This window comes from Dasypus novemcinctus, chromosome 5 (genome assembly GCF_030445035.2).
Source record: "Dasypus novemcinctus isolate mDasNov1 chromosome 5, mDasNov1.1.hap2, whole genome shotgun sequence".
Taxonomy (NCBI): domain Eukaryota; kingdom Metazoa; phylum Chordata; class Mammalia; order Cingulata; family Dasypodidae; genus Dasypus; species Dasypus novemcinctus.
The window spans coordinates 121,265,672-121,284,401 of NC_080677.1; the positions used below are offsets into that span (position 1 = coordinate 121,265,672).

Below are 18,730 nucleotides of genomic sequence, written 5' to 3' on the forward strand. Positions count from 1 at the left end.
AGAATGACATGGACTTTTTTGTTCTTCAGTTTCAGACTGGCAGCATTTGATATTTCCCTTTTGATAATGGTTTCTTCCTGCAGCTTACTGTTCTATGAAGTGTAGGGATTGTTCTCCAGCCTAGCTCTAGGAGAAAGTCATTGAACAGCCTTGGACTGCAACTGTGGCAAAGAGCAAAAATTGTTTAATTTCTTGTAATTTAGCCATAAGTTTAAAATTTGATTTAAATGACTCTAAAAATGCAAAACTCAAGATCTTTGATGTTATGAAAAAAGTCTAGAGCGAAAGAATATAAGTAAAATGACAATTTTTTTTCTTTCTTTTAAAATTTTCCTGTACATTGGATAGAGATCATCTTTTCTGAGTATTGGTTTTCCTAACTGTCAGGAATCAACTTGAAATCATTATCTTAACAATGCCAGCCATATGCACCAGCACTGACTCTTTAGAGAAGATTCTGGAGCCATGTAGGCAAACAGAGCAATTTAAAGTGCTCTTATGGTATAATAGCATAAATACATTTTAAAGACCTTTTTGTTAAAATAGACGAACATATTCTCAGATGAGCATGTTCTGACTTCCATTTTTGCAAGCCAAAATTTTGCCTAATGCCAAAAGTCTCCATTTATAATATAATTGAGTGTCTGACAGTGATATATACTATAAGGGATTTGGATAAAACTGCAGCAGAAGCAACTAAACGATTTCTTGGCAGATGACCTAAGTAGCTTCTACTGGATAAGAAAATTATAGGATATGTATATATTTTTTTCTATTGCTACCATAACAAATACCACAGATTTAATGGTTTGAAGCAAAACAAATTTATTATCTTCTAGTTCTGTAGGTTAGAAATTCAACATAAATCTCACTGGACTATAATCATGTCATTAGAAAGGGCTGTGGTTCTTTCTGGAGGCTCTAGAGGATGATCTGTTTCCTTGGCTTTTCCAGTTTCTAGAGGCTGCCCACATTCCTTGGATTGTGGCCCTTTTCCTTCATCTTTGAAGCCAACAACATTGCATCTCTCTTACCATTCTTCATAATTCCATCTGCCTCTGTCCACAGCCAGCAAAGATTCTTTGCTTTTAAGGACATATATGATTAGATTAGACCTATCTGGATAATTCAGGATAATCTCCCATCTCAAGGTCTTAAACTTAAATCACATCTGCCGAGTTCCTTTTGCTATGTAAGATAATATATCCACTGTTTCCAGGCATTAGGACATTGACATCTTTGGAGGGCCATTATTCTGCTTAACACAATATAGAAATACTTGGCACGAGTGTCATTCAGAGAAAGTATTTTTCAAATGTGGCCATGATTTGTTATCTGCTCTTAAAGAAACTTTTACATGGCATTTTGTAGGGAAGGCGTACATATGTTTTAAAAAACTGTTGTATTTGTTTGGATTTTAACCTATTATTAAAAGCTAATGTTCATTCTCTTTTGTTTACTTTGATAGTGATAACCTACTAAGGAGAGCAGCCTGTCAAGAAGCTCAGGTAATGCCATTTAATGTGATAAAATTAAAGCTCACCTTATCTGTATTGTGCAGAAAACTGAAGCTTTGCCAGGGGACTTGTATAGTGCCTTGCATCAGTGCAGTTTGGCTATTTTTTTCTGCTATCAGGGGATGAATCAGGCTGAAAGCCAACCTGGAGTAGAACATAAGGAAGTTAACCATCTGGTGAAGAGCAGTTCTAACGCCCACCCCTTTAGACTTGTTTACTTCCCATGAGCACATGACTAGACTGGTTGGAGCTTTGGGAATTTGTTCAAGTGTGCAGTAGTCCTTTGAAGATCAGGCTGAATCCTGAATCATCCCTGATCTGAATAACAAGGATATCAATTCAGAACAGGTGTTACCTCTAAAAGTTAAGTCTTATTAAAGCTCTTGAATCATATTTTTAACACCCATCTCTTTAGCTTAATTTATTCATACTCTGTGCATTATTATCTTAGTCACATGATATTGCATTTACTTTTCCATTTATATTATAATTGTAAATTCTTTCAAGTTTAACACCACATTTTTGCTCTTCTCTTCCTCCACATTTGTACATTATACCTACAGATGAATTTCAATACTGAATTGCTTTTTTGTTTTATGTCGTTTAAGCATTTGATGTCAAAGATACTAAAAAAAGAAACATAAAAGTCATAAATGGCAAATAGATGATCCATTTAGTAGGAGAGGTGGGTGGCAAACCATATGTTTGTTTCTGAAATGTTTTCATGTATCATTAGTTGCTATTAATAAATTCATCTCTTTAGTGATTTTGACCTAACTTTTAAACTTGTGTTTTAAGAACTTAATTACTTTATTGTTTAAAGGTTTTATCTCATATGGTTCCAAGTTTGTTTTAGAAATCAATTTAAGTAAACTTTAATTTAAATTTAAGGAAACCCCCACCCCAAGCTATCCTTTAGCAACTGGAAAATCTTGGAAGGAGACCCTTTCTTTAAGTGAGGAGACCTATATGATTTTGGGGTCCTCTCTTTTTTGTTTAAGGTAAATGCTACTACCTCTGTTCTGGATTCTGAGTCCTCTTATTTTTTTCAGGGACTGTATTCCTTCAGTTATTTCCTTTCTCATTTATTTACCCTTTCCTATAGTTCCAGTTACCTACTTCCTCAAGGCATGCTTAACTCTTTACATCTGACAAAAGAAAGCAGATTCATCTTTAGTACCTCCTCCGGTTACTTTTCTTGCCTAAGTTCTTTTCTTTATAGTCTAAATTCTTGAAGAATATGATTTTTTAAAAATATCCTTATTGCACACAAACTCAACTCATCATTTCATATAAACCCTTTTACCTTCTGTGAACCTGAGGCTTGAGCTGCAGCTGGGTAAGAATCCTAGAGACTATGAATCCAGGAAAGAGAATAATAACCTAGTACTATAGGTCTGAAATCTGGTTGGCCAGAGAACCTGGTTAATTAAATCATTTCTGACCACATTCCTGAAAGAGTTTGGGCAGAGCAAGTACAAATTACAGTAATTGAAGATTTGGCAGCAAAGTGCTAAGATCTAACTTAGTAAAAGTGAAAACAGTTGAAATTATAATGTACAAGAAGCTTTTTACAAAAAAACAATTTGTCTCCTTGAAGTATTCAGATATAGAAGTTTTATTTATTTTTTAAACAAGAAATAGACAGTGGATGAGAGAGTCTCCAATGGATTGTAAGTAAGCTTTTAATAAAAATCTTTGGATAACTTTCCCTAGTCTCCTGTCTTTACTTTGTACTTCTGTCCTTGAGTTCTTCTATCTTAGCCCAGACCTGGTCCCCAAGATTCTTGTTTTTGCCCTTTTTGGTGCTTTCTTACTCTCTTTTTGTTGACCATCTTCTCTGATCCAAGCAATAGCTTCCATTTAGTTCCCATTTGGCTCCTCTGTTCTTGTTCTCTGTGACTCTTAATTCTGCCTCATTTTTTATCTTTTCCTTAGAGCTGATAGAGGTTAAAAATAAAAAGCATAGCTTTTAGAGTTAGCTGTAAATTCTAGGCATATAATTTATTAACTGGATATCTTTGAGTAACAATCTTTGTGAATCTTTGTTTTCTAATCTGTAAAAATGGGATTACTTAATACTTCCTTAGTTTCTTAGAACTAAGAATAATGTGTGTATCAGTGACAAATATTGGGTGCTTAGTAAGTATTTAGTTGCATTTGTTTTCCTGTGTTATTTGATGCTAAATTATTTACTTGCTATACAGGGTTGCAAAGTAGAGGAGATAAATAGGGTATTAGGTTTAGTTTTTACATATAAAGATATGAAGATTATTTGGTAAACTGCAAAATTCCTTATAAATTAATTTTAGTAATAAGTTGAAGGAGAAGAATATTTATTCTGAAAATTAAAGACACACAGTTTGAACCTCCCTTCTGGCTGACCATGGCCTTACTGATTATGTGTTTATATTAAACCTCTCCATATCTTGTAGAGAAAAGAAAGGTGAATTGCCCCCAGTAGGTGAAGCAAAGTTTTTTATTCTGATAAATTGAATTTATTGTTTCTGAATAATGGTACACATTTTTTTGTTTGTTTATGGTGTTTTTGTTAATTGAGATCACCAAAGGACATTTTCCCCCCAGAGTAGATATAGTATCTGCTGGGTGTAAATTCTTTAGGAATAAAAGAATACATATGGTCACTAACTGAATAAGAGGACATTTATTTGATTTTTTTTTTTTTTTCCTTTTTAGGTGTTTGGCAATCAACTCATTCCTCCTAATGCACAAGTGAAGAAGGCAACTGTCTTTCTCAATCCTGCAGCTTGCAAAGGGTAGTTCAGTTTGTGATTCATTATATATTTGGTGTTTCTACAGGAAAAAAGTAATAGAATATCAGGCAGCTAGTTAGATTGTATAGAGTAGAAAGAATTAGCTTCATTTCTCTTCTGTTAAGATTCAGTAATAATGTAGAAATAACAATTAACAATGAGATACAATTTTAAAACTAGTTGTTTAACAAACTTGTTTAATTGACATTTAATAGTCGTTCCTGAATGAATACACCCAAGGAAGCCTTCTCTTAAAAGTAGTCCCCTTGGGAATGACTACTCTGCTGCTCTGGCATAAATCATTAGGTCATCTCTGTGTGCAGTTCAGTGATGGCTAAGAGCACTGTGGGCTTGGGAGGTCAGGAAAATTTTTTTCCAAAAGAAGTGAATCTTGAGCTATGTCTTAATGAAAGCATGAAGCAAGAAGAGGGAGAACACTTAATCTTAACGGTCAAGGAAATGGCCCATGGGTCCTAGAGACAAGAGTGACCTTGTTATGTCAAAGGACAGTCTATAAACTAGTCTGCCTGGTCTGAAAGGTCATGTGAGGAAATTGTGGGAATTAAAGTGTGAGGAATAGTTGGGGCCAGACTGCAAGTGGTAAGGTTTATATTTTTTGGTATAAAACTCAGGGCCTAAAGTCAAGGTGTTTCTCTAGTTGTTTCTTGGGAGTTAGTGAGCATGGCTTTGTAGATATGAGGACAAGCCACGCTAATCCTAAACAATATATTTGCTAATCGTATTCATTCAATGAATTGAATTATACACCATGACCAAGTGGGTTTTATCCCTGGTATGCAAGGATGGTTCAACATAAGAAAATCAACCAATGTATTACACCACATTAAGAGACTGAAAGAAAAAATCACTTGATCATCTCTACTGATGCAGAAAAAGCATTTGACAAAATACAGGATCTTTTCTTGATAAAAGTACACTTCTGAAGATAGGAATAGAGGGACTCTTCCTCAATGTGATAAAGAGTATATATGAAAAACCCACACCTAACACCATATTCAATGGTGAAATGCTAATAGTTTTCCCTCTAAGATCTGGAACAAGACTAGGATGCCCACTGTCACTGCTCTTATTTAACGTTGTGTTAGAAGTACTTTCTCGAGTACTTCGGCAAGAAAAAGATATAAAAGGCATCCAAATTGGAAGGGAAAAAGTAAAAGTTTCACTATTTACAGATGACACAATCCTATACATAGAAAGCCCTGAGAAATGTACAGCAAAGCTTCCAGAGCTGATAAACGAGTTCAGTAAAGTGTCAGGATATAAGATCAGCACACAAAAATCAGTAGCACTTCTGTACACCAATAATGAGCAATCTGAGGAGGAAATCAAGAAAAAAATTCAATTTATAATAGCAGCTAGAAGAATAAAATAACTAGGAATAAACTTAAGATGTAATGGAGTTGTACACAGAAAACTACACAACGTTGTTAAAGGAAATCAAAGAAGATGTAAATAAATGGAAGAATATTCCCTGTTCATGGAAGACGAAACATCATTAAGATGTCTGTCCTCTCCAAATTGATTTACAGATTTAATGCAATCCCAATAAAAATTACAACAGCATTTTTTACTGAATTGGAACAGCTAATTATGAAATTTATTTGGAAGGGCAAGGGGCCCGGAAGAGCCAAAAACATTGAAAAAGAAAAATGAAATCGGAGGAATCATGTTACCTGACTTTAAAGCATACTACAAAGTTCAGTGATCAAAACTGCATGATATTAGCACAAGGGTAGACATAGTGTCCAGTGGAACTGATTGAGAGTTCTAATATAGATCCTTGCATATTTGCTCAACTGATATTTGACAAGGCCACCAAGCCCACTCAACTGAGAGAGAATGGCATCTTCAACAAATGGTGCTTGGAGAACTGGATACCCATTATTCAAAAGAATGAGAGAGGATCACCATCTCATGCCCTATATGAAAATTAACTCAAGCTGAATCAAAGACCTAAATGTAAGAGCCAAGACCATAAAGCTCCTAGAAGATAATGTAGGAAGCATCTACAAGATTTTGTAGTAGGAAGTAGTTTCATAGACGTTATACCCAAAGCACCAGCAACAAAAGGCAAGATAAAGGGAACCTCCTCAAAGTTAAAACCTTTTGCACCTTTAAGGAGTTTGTCAAGAAAGTGAAAAGGCAGCCTACTCAATGGGAGAAAATATTTGGTAACCATTTTCTGATAAGACCTAATATCTATCATATATAAAGAAATCCTACATCTCAAAAATAATAAGACAAACAACCCATTTAAAAAATGGGCAAGAGATTTGAATAGATACTTCTTCAAAGAAGAAATACAAATGACTAAAAAGCACATGAAAAAATGCTCAACTTTTCTAGCTATTATGATAATGCAAATCAAAAGTACAGTGAGATATCATCTTATACCTATTAGACTGGCAGCTATTAGAAAAACAGAACTACAAGTGTTGGAGAGGATGTGGAGGAAAGGAAACAATCATCCACTGCTGGTAGGAACGTAGAATGGCACAGCCATTGTGGAAGACAGTTTGGCGGATCCTCAGGAAGCTAACTATAGAACTGCCGTATGATCCAGCAATCCCAGTTCTGGTTATATACCCAGAAGAATTGAAAGCAGGGACACTCACAAATACATGCATGTACACCAGTGTTCATAGTGGCATTATTCACTATTGCCAAAAGTTGGAAGGAACCTTATTTCTTTTTTTTTTTAATCCTGTGATTGAAGTTTCTTTTTTTTAAATATATTTTTTTATTTTTTTTAAAAAAAGATACTTAGATTACACAAAATGTTACATGCAAAAATATAAGGGAATCCCATATGCCCCACTCCCCACACCTCCTACCCTTCCCCACATTAACAACTTCTTTCATTATAGATTACATTCTCTCTCACTCAGTTCTGCAGGTTATGGCAGGATATATAATGGCCTGTATCTCTTGTTGCAGTGACATTCAAGACAATTCTAAGTCCCCAAAATGCCCCCATATTTCACCTCTTTTTCCCTCTTCCTGCCTTCAGCACCTCCAATAGCCACTGTCCACATCAATGATATAATTTCTTCCATTATGAGAATCACAATAAATCTGTAGTAGGATAACAGTAAGTCTAATCTAATCCTTATTTCTTTTTAATTCAAGATTAAGATTTTTACCTAAAGATGGTCTAAATTGGCTTCTGTTTAGACCTATCTATCTGAATCATATCCGCCCAATTTTATTAGAGCCCTTCTCATTCCCCATAAACACACCAGTCTGTTTGTTGATCACACTCATTTAATACTGCTACTAAATACAACCAACAAATGAATGGGTCCTAACACAACACAATAAAAATATCCGAGATAATTGATTAAATCGTCATTGATGGCCTGTGGTAGAAGGTAGCAGAGAACTCAGTGTGGGTTTTGGACTTTGAGGGACCTAGTCTGTATACTATTTTGCTGCTTACTAGCTCTGTGATGCTATGAGTTACATGACTTCTTAAATTCTCAATTGTTTCATCTGGTCAAAAGAAACAGTCACTCATATAATCAATGCTGCAAGTTTATTAAAAGAGAAATTGCTTGAGCAGAGAGATCTCAACCTGGGACGTTAGAGTAAAGGTCTCTATATCTGGTCACAGCTGCTTATAAATGCACTTAGAGGATTTTCAAGTGCAAGGTTACAATGATTGGTTGACATTTAAGCTTCTTATTACATGGGAGGGTCTTACACAATGGGGAACAGATGTACGTTGGTTAGGATGATATACTTATCCATTTCTGATAGGCTGTCTTTACTGGACTAAAACTGACTTATTACTAAGTGTCTTTAAGTGTTGTTCAAACTGCAACTTTATTGGGAATGTTTCATTTCTTGTAAGGTCCCATCCCGGTAATCAATTGTTTTGTCTTTCGGAAGATACCTGTCATTTCTTGGAAAGGGGTCGCTTCTGGCAAATGCCCAAGGCAGGCAACCATTTAATTTTATTTAACAGTCTAAAATCAGAAAAGTAATGGTGCCTACTTTATAAACTTACCTTATAGATATTGCACTCTTAGGATTAAGTAAAATAATGCCTATGAAGTGTTTAGCATCATTTCCAATACGTAGTATTGGAATGTAAGCAACTAATATTATTGGCCCATATGCTAGGTTCAAAACATTCTCTACTATGCTCTGCCACCCTTCCCTAAAACTCTGTGCCTCTCTTTCTAACTACCTTAGTATAGCTGTTTTATGTCCTAGCTCTTTAGAAACTCAATAAGCTAGTAACTTGCTAATTTCTGATGAAGAAATGTATGGTTATTTAAGATATCGTCAGTCATTTTGAGTTTCTACTTCTAAGAGGCATTTACGGTTTTTACTTCTAATGCAAGTAAAAACTCCAATTTTACTTGCATATGCGTTTTTAAAGGTACGTCCTTTATTTAAAGGAAAGACTGAAACTACCACCAAAGGAAAGTAGCTTTCTTTTGTAAAGGCATTGTCTCTAACAAGGTGAATCCCTACATGCTCTTAGGAAGCAGCCATTCTGAAACTCTTCGGCATTTTCTTAAAATACTGCTTTGAGTATTTAACTGCACTATTTTTGTCATCTTGGCTCTGTCCTGACAACTTTATTTATAATTTATAATGGAGCTATTTCATTATGTAGTATTGCTTTAAAACTGCATAAGAGCTTTAAGAAATAAGATAACCGTGGGTTTAGCTTAGTAAATAATATATTAAAGAGTAATTATTTTTTGTATGTGTGTGAACCTGGAAATTGCTATAAGTACATAAAGTTTTTATTTATCCCTGGTGCTATTTCACCCTTAATTATGTAATAAATAATGCACTTCTTACTGGAAATACTTATTTTTAAATCTTTTATTTGAAATCTCTAGAAGAAAAGCAAAATCTTCAAACTAACTTATAGGAGGTTACAAATTTGTTGTGAGTGATTGATATGGCAGATGGAGACTTCTCCAGGGTTTCGCTTCTTGGATATAGAATTGATCCACTTCCAACTGATTCTTTCTTTCTTTCTTGTTATTTTTTTTTTTTTTTGAGCATTTTTACAAAGATACATAGATCACAAAAAATGTTACATTAAAAGGTATGAGGTTCCCACATAATGCACACCCTCCCCCTCACCCCCCCCCCCTCCCACATCAACAACCTCCATCATTGTGGCACATCCATTGCATTTGGTAAATACATTTTGGAGTACTGCTGCACTGCATAGATTATAGTTCACATTGTAGTTTACACTCTCCCCCAGTACATTCAGTGGGTTATGGCAGGATATATTATGTCCTGCATCTGTCCCTTCTGTATCATTTAGGACAACTCCAAGTCCCAAAAATGCCCCCACATCACATCTCTTTTTTCCTCTCCCTGCCCTCAGCAACTACCGTGGCCACTTTCTCTGCATCAGTGCTACAGTTTCTTCCATTACTAGTCAGAATAGTTCTTTCTTTCTTATCAGTCCAGTAATGAAAGCAACCCTGGATGGAGAAATGTTTGTAGTATCACTAGCTCAGCCTTTTACTGTTGGGTTAGGGCCCCAAAAATGGTGAACTGGAAAGGAGAAATTTCCATTTGACCTTTTATGCCTGTTAAAATAATCATTCAGAGCAGTAGAAAAGGTAGAGGGTGTTTGTTAATTTGGTAATTACATATTCAGATAGACCCTTGGTTTGAGATATTCTTTTTGATGGTTCTTATGAATATTTGTCCAAGGTTCTCAATTCCTTTTTAGTTTAAAATTTAAAGCATGTTCAATTTGATCTGTGCATATTTATACATGCTCCTCATTAGCTACCTTTGCATCTCTTCTAATATAAAATGTCCTTAAGAAAGTCAAAGCATTGGTAAAAAGAAGAAATCTTTTATGGCAAGAGAACTGAGCTAATATAGATATAAAATTTAGATGTTTGATATGGATTGTTTTGAAAGTACTAGTTTTTTGTTTTCTTTTTTTTCCTCTCCTTGTGTGATTGTAGAAAATATTTGTGTAAAAGATGGGTAAACTAGTTGGTATGTTTTAAAATTTATTCAACCTCTGGGAAGGAATGCAAGGAGGGATGTTTTTGCAAATTCTGCATGCCTAGATGCCTAGGCTGTGTTTTCGAATCCTGACCTGAATTGGGCAAAAGTCACTACCAGAGGGTGTGCATGATACTTTTAAAAAAAATACAAACTCTTATAAGAACTGTATAATTATTTCTTTTATTATAAGACATCACAATGTTGGCATTTCCTTTTCCTCAGAATTTATGTGAATACATTTGGGGAGGTTTATTCATTTTTTTCATTTGCGTATTCATCAGACATATTTTAAGTACCTTCTAAGTACAATAGACATTATCCAGATACCAGGAAAGTCTAAGGATTAGTAAGATTTGGTGATTGTTTTTGCAAAGCCTCTAGTCTAGCCCCAAGAAGAGTCTTGCAAATCTCTAATCAACATTCAGTGTGAAAGATGCTAACAAATTTGTACAAAGTGCCAGGACAAACATTTGATTAATTATCCTATAGTTAAATCAGAGAATTTCTAACATTTCCCTTTCCTCACAGAAATTCTGCCTTTATGGAAAAGACTTTTGTTCTGTCTCTGGGGATTTCACTACAGATTTAAAACTCAAGAAATGGAGATACCCCTAGCATTTGAAATTATTACAAGTGATTTATCTCTGTCCAAAAAGTTAGGACCACTCAGTCAGAATTAAGCAATGGCTCTCTTTGGTTTAGTCTCTTTCCTCAGGCCATATAAAATTGTTGCAGTAAATACATTACCTTTCTTCTACCTATATAATATAAGTTCCGTGAGGACAAGTATTTTTATCTGCTTTGTCATTTGTATCCCAACCTCCTGTACCTGTGTCTAGCACATAGATGCTCAATAAATACTTGCTGAATGAACCAAATATTGTTGCCTGAGCAGAGCCATATCTAGTGTATATTTTCTAAAACCTGGACTGCAAACTTAAGTATCCTAAATGAGTAAGAGCCTATATTATTAGACAAGGGGCAAACTCCTGGAGGCCCCAGAGTAAAAGATTTTATTTCTCTATCTGTAGGAATTTATTATTTGTTATTAAACTTTCTATATTTAAGTAAACAAAGAAAACCTTTCTTCCACAGTCTGTTCTTTTCTGGGCTTTTTATTCTCGCTCTAATGGAACTCATGTTAAAATATTTGTATTTTTCCTTTTCTACAGTAAAGCAAGGACTCTATTTGAAAAAAATGCTGCCCCGATTTTACACTTGTCTGGCATGGATGTGACTATTGTTAAGGTGAGAATGGCTTGGGAGTGTTTATATTATCCATGCTACTGCTTTTTATAACATATCTTTTTCTGTTTACTTCTTAGCAGGAATCATTGGTCATTTGAAAACTCAAGAAGAGGGGAGCAGGTGTAGCTCTGTGTTGAGTGCCTGCTTCCCATGTATGAGGAAGAGGTCCCAGGTTCAATCCCTAGTACCTCCTAAAAAAAGAACAAACAAAACAAACAAAAAACCAATAAGGGATAAAGATGGAAAAGTACATTTTAAAAAAAACACAAGAACAAAAAAATCGGTGTTGTGTACTTGTTCTGATAGTTAATAAAAGCAATTTTGATCCCAGCCAGCTATTCATTTTCAGAATAGGATTAGATGGAGGCATGGAGGACTTGATACCTTTCATTTGAGAAATAGGATGTGAAATTATCTCTTGGATCATGGAAGTGTTAGAGCTTTAAGGGTTCTTTTCCTGAACATATTAAACCTCCATTTTAGAAGAACTTATTGGATTTCTTGGTAGTTTCACAGACAGGTAAACATTTTTCTCTCCGATGAGGAATTTTAATTGGTAAAACCTTAGAATTTGTGGAGATTTAGGTAAGAAAGGCGACAAAAATAAGTAGGAGGAATTTTGCTATTTCAGATGATACCTCAAGATTCTACTTTGTTGACTTTGTATGGATATATATGTGAGTGTGTATTTGGTAAAAATCACTGTTACTGTGTTTATAAGGTCTATGGTTAACTTATTTTTAATCTTACACACTTTCAGTAAATCATAGAGATTAAAAGGTGATTTACTCCAATTTACTATTGTTTTAGTTTCTCAGCTGCTAAAACAAATACCATAAAATGGATTGGCTTAATAATAGTAATTTATTGACTCACAGTTTCAGAAGCTAGAAGGCTTGCATTCTCCTGGGATTGGTATCTTCTGGCTAGTTGGCAATTTTGGGGTTTCCTTGGCTTTTCTGTCACATGGCAATGCATGTGGCAGCATCTTCTTTTTTGGGTTTTAATGATTTCCAGCTTCTTGCTGTACATTCTGGGTTCCACTAAATTCCAGTTTCTTGCCATGGTTTCTCTCTGTGTCCAATTTCCTCTGCTTATAAGGACTTAGCCATATTGGATTAAGGCCTACCTACATTCAGTTTGGGCACACCTTTAACTAATAACATATTTAAAGATCCTTTTTACAAATGGGATCATACCCAAAGGAAGAGGGATTGGGACCTGAACATGCCTTTTGTGGGGAACATGATTCAACCCCCAACAATGATGCAGCGTTGACCTTGCTTCTCCACCTTATCCGAAACATGGTTGTTCACCTCCAGAGATAAAAGAAAGGGGAAGAAAACTAACATTTATTTGAGTACCTGTAATGAACCATACTCAACTAATAAGAGGACTTAGAATTGTTATGTTAGACTGATAGTATGTGTTTCTTGTATTTTTGGTAGAACTCACCTTATATGGGCTTAGAGCATTCTTTGAGGGAAGATTTTTAACTTAATTTCTTTAATGGCTGTAGAACTACTCTATTTCTTCTTAAATTAATTTTGGTAAGGTATATTTTTCAAGGAATTTGTTCATTTCATCTAAAAGTTTTCAAATTAATTTGCATAAACTTGTTCATAATATCCTCTTTTTAACTTTTAAATTTCTGTAGCATCTGTAATATACCATTTCATTCTTAATCTTATTTGTACCATCTCTCTTTTTCCTTAATTTATCTTGTGAGGTGTTTGTCAGTTTAATTATTCTGTGCAAGGAACCATTTCTTGGCTATTGATTCTCTCATATTTGTTTCATAAATCTCTGGGCTTGTCTGTATTTTTTCCTTCATTCTGTTTTCTTTGTTTTCTGCTCTTTTTCTTAAATTTTAACTCGAATATATAGTTTACTAGTTTTCATCCTTCTTTCCTATTACATGCATTTAAGGCTATAAATTTCATTCTATAATGACTGCTTCAGCTGCATCCTATATGTTTTGGTATATAATGTTGCCATTATTTAGTTTTAAATCTTTCCATCATGGTTTTTGTTTGAACTGTGAATTATTTAAACATGTCTGTAAATTTCCAAATTTAAAGTTTTTCTACTTCTCTTTTTGTTCATGATTTCTGATTTATTTGCATTATGTTAAGAGAATGTGATCTGTATAATTCCAGTGTTTTAAAGTTTGTTGAGATGTGTTTTATAGTCCAGTATGTGATCTCTTCACAAATGTTCTAAGTGTTCTTTGTATTGCTAAAAAGAATATGCATCAGTTATTGGGCACATTATTCTATACATGTCCACTAAATCAAGTCTTTTAATTCTGGGGTTCAAATCTTCTATGTCCTCTTTGATTTTTTTCATCTGCTCTATCTATAAATAATTGTGAGAAGGAGTGTTAAAATCTCCCACTGTGGTTGTGGAATTGTCTCTATCTCTGTGCATTTTTCTTAGTTTTTGATTTTTATATTTTGAGCCTATAATTAGTTGCACTCTTGGAATTATTTAATTTCTCTCATGGTTTAACTTTTCATAGATTGAGTTGCTCTAATGCTAATACTGCCTTTGTTCTCATCTATCTTATCTGGTATTAATTGTAACTATACTAGTTTCTTTTGGTTACTTTTTTGCCTGACATAATTTTTGCATCCCTTTACTTTCAACATTTTTGAATCCTTGTATTTTATATGTATCTTTGGTAAAGTCATGAAAACACGAGATTTAAAAAATCTGATTTAACATTTAATCCATTTACATTTGTTGTAAATGTACATTTGTTGTTAATCCATTAATATTTGTTGTAATTATTGATGTTTTTAGATTTATTTCTATATCTCTTTTCTTTTGCTGTATAACAAACTACTTCAAAACATAGTACCTTCAAACAACTATTTTTTCTGCTTATGATTCTATTCAAAGAAGTTTTTGTTTAGGATTCTTTCTAAAGAAGAAATTCCTCTTTGCCATGGCTGAGGCTGTAAATTCTAAGATACACTCATTCACGTATCTGGCAGGTTGATGCTGGTTGTTGTCTTGCCCATGTGTCTCCACTAGTCATGTTCACATGGTAGCTGGATTCCCTGAAGTAAATTACAGATATCATCTCATTCTACTCCTAAATACTTTAGTATGCATTTTGGAAAAATAAGGTTTTCTATATAAATGCAATGTCATTATCATAAGCAACAAATGTAACAATTCTCTAATATCATCTAATGTTACCTAACCTATGTTCAAATTTCTTGAAACCCATTTATTATTTTTCTAATTGAAAATATTTATAAATTATATACAAGTACTAATATATCATGTGCATTATAAAACCTATATGAAAATAGATATTTAAAAGGATGAGATTTAAAATTTGTTAGAAATACTAGTGTTTTCTTATGCTTAGAAACTGCTCTATGCATGGTTTATTTCCTTTCTTTTTTTTAAATTTCATCTTGAAAAAATTTCAGACTTATACAGAAAAGTTACAAGAATAAAGAATTCCCATATGAAGTTTACCCAGATTCTTCTAATATTTTACCATGTTTGCTCTATCATTCTCTCTCTATATATATGTATACACACATAAACACGTAATTACTATTATTTTCTGAATTGTTTGAAACTAATTTGCAGAAATAATATCCCTTTATCCCTAAATATTAATATTACCCCAAAACAAGAATCCTTTCTTACACAGAGTAATTATCAAATCAGGAAATTAACATTGATGTAGTACTATTATCTAATACTATAGAATTTATTTACCTATTTTTAAAAATATTTATTTGATATATATATATATATATATATATATATTTTATGCTCCCACTACCAGTCCCTGATGGTTCTCTTGTCTGTCTGCTCATTGTTTGCTCACTTTCTTCAGGAGTCATCAGGAACCTAACCCAGGGCCTCCCACATGAGAGGCAAGTGCCCAGTGGCCTGAGTCACATCTGCTCCCCAAGGGCTGCAGCGTCTGCTGGCTTGTGGCATCTGCTTATTTAGGTATCTGCTCTTTGCGGCAGGGTGGTGTCTAGCTTGTTGCGGCAGGTGCATTGTCTTATTGCTGTGGGTGTGGTGTCTGCTCATCTTTAGGAGGCACCAGAACCCAAACCTGGGACCTCCCATGTGGTAGGCGGGCACCCACTGGTTGAGCCATATCCGCTTCCCACAATTTATTTAAATTAAATCAGTTGTTCCACTAATGTCCTTTATAATAAATGAAAAAAGTTTTCTGGTCCAGGATCCAATCTTGGATCACATAATATATTTAGTTGTTATGTGTCTTTATGTAACTTTAATCTAAAAAAGATCCTCAGTCTTGTCTTTTTCTTTTATGGCCTTCACATCTTTGAAGTGTTCAGGTCATTTATTTTGTGGAATGTCCCTCAGTTTGACTTTTGTTGTGATTAGATTCAAGTAATGCGTTTTTAGCATAAATTCCACAGGAAAAATGTTGTGTCCTTCCCAGTGCATCATATAAAGAAATCCTGGGAGCTCTTTAAATTAAATTATTAGCTTAAGTTTTTCAGATTACCCAGGTAGCATGTATTTGGGTCACTTACCTTTCTGAGGACCAGCTTGAAGTCATGAATTCTCAGGGGAGATTCCCCCCCATCCCTAACCTCCCACCCCAGTCCTCCCTAGGATGGAAATAAGGATAGGAATAAGTGAGCTATATTTCTAATTCACCCTTAAACTGTGCATGTACCTTTTTGGATCCTGGCTTTTTGGCTGAGTGTGAATCTTCTATTAGACTTTCTTCTTTGGGCAGGTTCTGGGATTTTGTCTCCTTTCCTTAGAACAAGGTCAGGTCTACCTGGTTCGCTAGAGGCCCTTGAAGCATTTACTGTTTAGGTGTTATTTTTTGTTGACTATTTCTTACTTTATTCCAGTTTATCTGTGCATCAGAGATGTTTTTAATATTTTACTCCGTAGCTTTAGTGTTCAATGGCAGGGTACCTCTACTACCATTCTGCTAGAAAGATAATTGTACCACTTCACCTAAGTCAACTTACTGAAAGACCAGTGAAGTTGGGTGTTATCTTTATTTTTATGAATGATAAAACCGAGGATCAATGCATCTAGAAATCTGCCCAAAGTTACTCAATTTACAGCGACAGAACTAGGACTTAAACCCAAATCTGACTCTGAAACGGAAATTTTCTATTGTGAACTCTTCCTCCCACTTGACATGAAACTTACTACCCTCCAAGACAACCTCTGTCATCTTAGGATAGCACTGTTAAGATGTTCTTCCTTATTTTGAGGAGAAATCTATTTCCCAGGAACTTTTAAATATAGGTCAATGATTCTCAATTCTGGCTGAATAGTAAATTACCTAGAGAGCTTTAAAAAAAATATCAGTGCTCAGATCTTACTCCCCCATTGTAACTGATGTGGTATGGAGCCTAGGCATCTGCAGTTGAAAAAAAAATCCCAGGTGATTCAAATGGGCAGTTTTATGGAGAATCACCTAGTTCTATGGCCATGTGAAACAAGCCTAATCCTTCTGCATACTAGTATTCGGAATATGTGAAGAATGTTATTGTGACCCCTCCCTTCAGCCTTCTCCAGTTTAAACATTTTGATTTCCTCACAGGGGTCATGTTTTCAATTTTGTCACTATCCTGGTAGTTCTCTTGAGTGTTCTCTGTTGTTCTTCTGTCTCTTAAAAGTATAGAGCCCAGGATTGATTACAGCAATTGCAGGTGTGGTCTAGCCAGGGAAGAGTAGAACAGGACCAAAGCATCCCTCATTCTAGTGCTGTTCTTCTTTTAAGTAGCCTAAGGTCACATTTTTTTTTTAAGAATCTTTCTCTCTTTTTTTTTAAAGATTTATTTATTTATTTCTCTCCCCTTCCTCCGCCCACCCCAGTTGTCTGTTCTCTGTGTCTATTTGCTGCGTCTTCTTTGTCCATTTCTGTTATTGTCAGCAGCATGGGAATCTGTGTTTCTTTTTTTTGTTGCGTCATCTCGTTGTGTCAGTTCTCCATGTGTGCAGCACCATTCCTGGGCAGGCTGCACTTTCTTTCTCCCGCTGGGCGGTTCTTCTTACGGGGCGCACTCCTTGCACGTGGGTCTCCCCTACGCGGGGGCACCCTGACATGGCTCGGCACTCCTTGAGCACATCAGCACTGCGTATGGGCCACCTCCACACGGGTCAAGGAGGCCTGAGGTTTGAACCGCGGACCTCCCATGTGGTAGATGGACACCCTAACCGCTGGGCCGATTCTGCCGCCTAGGGTCACATTTTTGTTGTTATTATATCATGTTTGACTAATACTGGACTCATGGTTCCCTAAAGCTCATATATCTTTTTTCCTATGTACCATTAGGCCACTTTTTATCATTCCTGTTTTTGTGTATTTGGGATTTTCATCCCAAAATCAGATCCCCAAGTGTACTATCACTAGTAATTTAATCTTTTTTATATGTTCTACTCTTAAGTCTGTCAAAATCTTTTTGAATTTTGGTACTTTCATGTAAACACTTATTCATATTTATTCATTTTTAAGCAAATATTTATTGAGTGCCAACTATTAGCCAAGCCCTGTTCTAAGTATTAGAGATGTAATCTGAACAAAACAAGCTCCTTATCTATCCTCAAAGAACTAATAATCAAAGTCTGAAAGGAAGAGACAGACAAGCAACAAATATACAAATAAAAATATGATTTTCTGATGGTAATGAATATTAAGAAGAAATATATAGTTGGTTAAGGGGACAAAGACTAATGGGTTTTGTTATTTTGGTTCAGATGGTCAAGAAAGGCTAGTCTAATAAAATGTCCTTTGAACAGAGATCTGAAGGAACTGAGTGAACCATGTAGATACTTGAGGGAAGAGAATCTAGGCCAAGGATATTACAAGTTCAAAGGCTCTGAAGCAGGAGTATTTGTGGCATGTTTGAGGAACCACTATGGTTGGAGTAGAATTAGCAAGGGGGTACAGTGACCAAGGATGAGGTTAGAGAAGTAATGAAGAGCAAGATCATCAGATTTGTATCTTAATTATTTTTCATCTCCATTATTGATAAAATAATGTATAGGAAAAGACTGAAGGGAAAGCCCTGATGAAATGTCACTAGGAATCTTCCCACAGTTTGATGTCACTGAATTAAACATAGGCATTCAATTGGTAACTAATTCACTTAATTGTATTCTTTTTTTTTTTTTTTTTAAAAG

The 18,730-nt window shown here is 34.9% G+C and overlaps 1 protein-coding gene across 4 annotated transcripts in view; it reads left to right on the top strand.

Moving 5' to 3' along the window:
- The window catches only part of AGK (acylglycerol kinase), a 105,691-nt gene that overhangs the window by 34,645 nt on the left and 52,316 nt on the right, over window positions 1-18,730 (top strand). For all 4 annotated transcript variants that reach the window (XM_058297490.2, XM_058297491.1, XM_071215316.1 and 1 more), the window contains 3 exons: window positions 1,469-1,508; window positions 4,215-4,294; window positions 11,491-11,566. In XM_058297490.2, the coding sequence (XP_058153473.1) occupies window positions 1,469-1,508; window positions 4,215-4,294; window positions 11,491-11,566 (196 nt within the window). The remainder of the gene's footprint in view (window positions 1-1,468; window positions 1,509-4,214; window positions 4,295-11,490; window positions 11,567-18,730) is intronic.